The sequence below is a fragment of the Hipposideros armiger genome, unplaced genomic scaffold (assembly GCF_001890085.2).
Source record: "Hipposideros armiger isolate ML-2016 unplaced genomic scaffold, ASM189008v1 scaffold_87, whole genome shotgun sequence".
Classification (NCBI taxonomy): Eukaryota; Metazoa; Chordata; class Mammalia; order Chiroptera; family Hipposideridae; genus Hipposideros; species Hipposideros armiger.
This window is the reverse complement of record NW_017731437.1, coordinates 360696-364595: the sequence shown is the minus strand read 5'-3', so window position 1 is coordinate 364595 and position 3900 is coordinate 360696. Positions and strand designations below refer to the sequence as shown.

The window sequence follows — 3900 nt, the reverse complement described above, 5'->3', positions numbered from 1 at the left end:
TGTGTCCCCAGCCTGCCCGTGCCAGCCGGGGCTCATGGTAGCTGAAGGATGGCCCCATGTAGGAATGCTTCGAGGCACCAGCAAGGATGGAGTAGAGGGGCCGTGGCTTCCCTCTTGGGGGCTTCCTTGGCCCCCAAGGTTGGGCAAACTGTGGGCCCGTTGGTAAGGGATTGTGCAACTCTGGACACTGGGTTCTCCCACAGCCTGTGGAAGCCACTGATGACGCCTTTTGGGACCAGTTCTGGGCAGACACAGCCACCTCAGTGCAGGACGTCTTTGCGCTGGTGCCAGCGGCAGAGATCCGAGCTGTGCGAGAGGAGTCACCCTCCAACCTGGCCACTCTGTGCTACAAGGTGAGGGGTGCCTGGCTCCTTACTGCTACTCCCAGCCAACCCATTTACCACCCTCTAAGGGAGTTTGAAGCGGGCCCAGCCCTGTGGTCCGAGAGGGCAGGCACCCTGGACACCCCCCCACCCAGGTGCGGGCAGTCCTGAGGCTTCATGTGCTGCTCTCCACAGCCTGGGCTCTGGGTTCTGGGGAAGTGATGATGGCTGCCGCCATTTGTGCAGGCTTCCTCCAGGCCAGACCTTGCCGAATACTTTCCACAGGTCAGCTCGGTTAGCTCACCTTTGCTGTTGGTATTATTAGTGTCATCATTTTACAGATGAGGAAACTGAGGCTCAGGAGGCAGGTGGTCACTTAGCAAGGTCTCAGCCAATGAGTGGTGGGCTGGGCTCTCATTCGCTGATGGTCTAGGCTGCTCTCTGGCCCACATCCCGTCCACCTGGGCTGGCTGACCCTATCTGGACAGGTGGCCCTGCGGGGTGGGGCCTCCACCTGTGGCCCACTGCCTTTCCCTCTCTGGAGCCTGGGGTGCCCATCCTGACCCCAAGTGCCAGGGCCCCACCCCTCATCCTTCCATCCCGCAGGCTGTCGAGAAGCTGGTGCAGGGAGCCGAGAGCGGCTGCCACTCGGAGAAGGAGAAGCAGATTGTCCTGAACTGCAGCCGGCTTCTCACCCGAGTGCTGCCCTACATCTTTGAGGACCCTGACTGGAGGGGCTTCTTCTGGTCCACAGTGCCCGGGGCAGGGCGCGGAGGGGTCTGTGGGCTGGGCCGGGTAGGGCTGGTGGGAGGTGGAATTGTGGGGACAGGGAGAGGACCAGGTTCAGGTCCAGTCACATTCCTCCAAACCTCTCCTGAGAGTTGGGAAGTGCAGGGGTGAGGGGAGTGGGGGTCCACGCCTGCTCTGTGAGCTCTGGGTTCCTCTCCCACAGGGGTCCCTTCCCCTACAGCTGGGCGAAGATGGGGGCAGGCAGCTGGGCGTTCTTCCTCCCTCTCCCACCCGTCCCCTCCCTGGGTTTATCTCTAGAAGCCTGGCCTACGGGCTGAGGCTCTAGAGTTTAGGGGATGCGGCCTGTCCCCTCCCAGTCAATGGGAGGGCCCCTCGCTGTTCCCAGTTCCATCCACCACGGTGTCCCCTTCTGCCTTGGGAGGTGTGGGGTGATGAGGAGCTCACTTCCTTTTCCTTCTCCTGCCTCTTCCTTCATCCCTCTGCCCACAGAGCCGGCCTGGGCCCCGACCCCGTCCTCCTCCCACCCCCCAAGTCCTGGGGCCACCTCTCCTTGGCCAGCTACCACTAAGGTGGACCCTGGGTGCTCTGTCCCAAGCAGGGAGAGGACGATGATGAGAACGCCCGGCCCCTGGCAGAGTCCCTGCTCCTGGCCATCGCNGCTCCCATGCTGCTGCTCCTCAGGGCTCTCTCTTGCTCTTGGCAGTTAGAGTGGGATCGAGGGAACCATTTCCCCACAGCCAGCTGGTCACAGCTCCAGAGGCCAGAATTCTAGTCCCACCCTCTCTCATTCCCATGAGAGAAAGGTCAGGTGCCAGCAAATGCCCAGGGCCTCAGGAGTCCAGCCCCAGCTGGAAGGCATTTGATAGAAACCAGACCTTACTTTTCACTGCTTCCTGCATGGCTCCTGGTTAGCTCTGGCATGGGATGGGGCTTATAGGTCTGTGGGTGGCAGGTGAGCCAGCCCCTCAATGTGGGGCCACAGAGAGAGGAGGGAGGGAGGCTCCTGTGTTTACCTACCTTCAGAGGGAAACACCTTGTTGGAGAAATGAACTATGGGCTGTTGGCTCAGCTGCCAGGGTCCTTTGTTGGGCCAGCAGGACTAGCTCAGCTAGGTCCCAAAGGATCTGGGTGGATTAGATTCCTACCTGCTCCAGCCCCCTTCCCCCAAATACCATGATGGAGCTGACTGAGGTGGTGCTGTCCAGTTTTCCTGAGGAGCCTGAGGACAGTGAATTGGCTTATGACAGGACCTGAGACAGAGACCAGCCTGAGTCTCCTTCCAGGGAGCACTGAGACCCTGCAGATGGGAGGGGCCTTGGGCCACCTGGAGGGAAAGACCCCCCCCCCCAGGGCCTGAAGCCTCAGACCCTGTGTAGTGACCTGGCTTGGACAGTTTGGGAGTGAGGACCAGATCCCAGATGAGCATTCCAGACTTTGCCACTCGGTGTCCCCCAGGAGATTCAGGCCAGTCGTCCACAGGGTGTCCTCCAGTCCCAGGTCCTCAGAGGCTGTGCTGTGAACACGGAGTTTTGCTCTGAGCAGCAGACAAGCTGACCCAGCTCCTCACCCATGGCCTGGGCCCGAGCTGTCTCTGCTGGGCCTTCCCGGCTTTCCTGAGCTGCATCCTGTTTTCTTCCTGCCCTGGGTTGGGCCTGACCCTGGTCCTGAGGGCCAGCAGATTTGGCTGTTTCCTGAGCCTTTCCCAGGTGGGTGGGGCCCTGGACGGGGAACATTCCTGGACCTGGAACCCTCTTCTAGGTCCCGCCTTTTTGGAGGTTCTCTGCCATCAGCCAGATGAGACCTGGTGGGTCCATGTTTACATGCGTGTGCATGGATGTGTGTGTGTATGAATGCCGTTGTAACAGTCCTGCAGAACAGGTCACCCTTAGCAGGCTGGGGCACTGCTGGTCCTTCCCTCCTCCCCCCAGAGAGGTTCAAAAGATGCAGCTGGCCCCCCAGGCCTGTGGGGAGTCTGGCCTGAGCAGGTTCTGGCAGAGCTAGGGTAGGAATATCTGGTAGGAATTGCTGGTTTCCCACCAGGGTAGCTCAGTGTCTGTGGAGACCTGCCCACCTCCAGCAAAAATAGTCTTTGAAGAACTGGCTCAGATTTTAGAGCTTCCTTGGGGTGGTTGGAGCCCAGCTGGGGTAACTGAGGCAGGAGCTAAGCCATGTCCCTCCCATCAGAAGCCTAAAGGGCTCCAGTGACCCTGGCCAATACCTGTAGCATCAGGTTACCCTGGTATGGTCAGGTAATGATCACCAAATTGAAGTGTCCAAGGCATAGTGGGACCAGGAGAGGAGACCCATTTGGGGATGGCGGAGGTGAAAGTCATCACTCTAGAAGTTCAAGGCCAGCTCCCTGGGACTGGGACTTTCCTCTGCTTCCAGGCTGGGCTACCCTGGGGACACTTGCCTGATGAATTAGGTCAGAGGTAAAGGCTACTTGGTACTCAAATGAATTTTAGCCCCTTTAAGGGGGGTAATGGCTATTTGTGAGGTGGGGAAAGCATAGAGATAGGAGCTCCCAGAGGCGATCCCAGGTTGGGGTGGGGACTCTGCATGTTTTCAGGGATGTCCTTCCCCACCCCCACCCCAACTACCCACACTGGGGTGTGGTACCCCTGGACCCCAGTGAGTGTCAGAGGGCTGTCCTGGCTAAGGGCTTGAGGGCCAGCAAACTCCAGCCCCAGGGCCCCTCCTTTGGCCTTGTTCCTCTCCCCCAGCTAACTGGCTCTACCAGTTCTGGAACTGAGCAGGCTCTGGTGCCAGGACTGTCCAGAGGGCCAAGGAACTCAGATGGGGGTGTTGCTTGGAGAGTGGGCCAGGG

General features: G+C 59.7%; 1 protein-coding gene across 1 annotated transcript in view; it reads left to right on the top strand.

The window, feature by feature from the left end:
- Positions 1-48: 48 nt before the first annotated feature.
- The window catches only part of HID1 (HID1 domain containing), a 28850-nt gene continuing 24998 nt past the window's right edge, over positions 49-3900 (top strand). Inside the window, 4 exon segments of the mRNA XM_019644231.1 lie at positions 49-58; positions 139-353; positions 930-1100; positions 1672-1755. Of these exon segments, the coding sequence (XP_019499776.1) occupies positions 49-58; positions 139-353; positions 930-1100; positions 1672-1755 (480 nt within the window).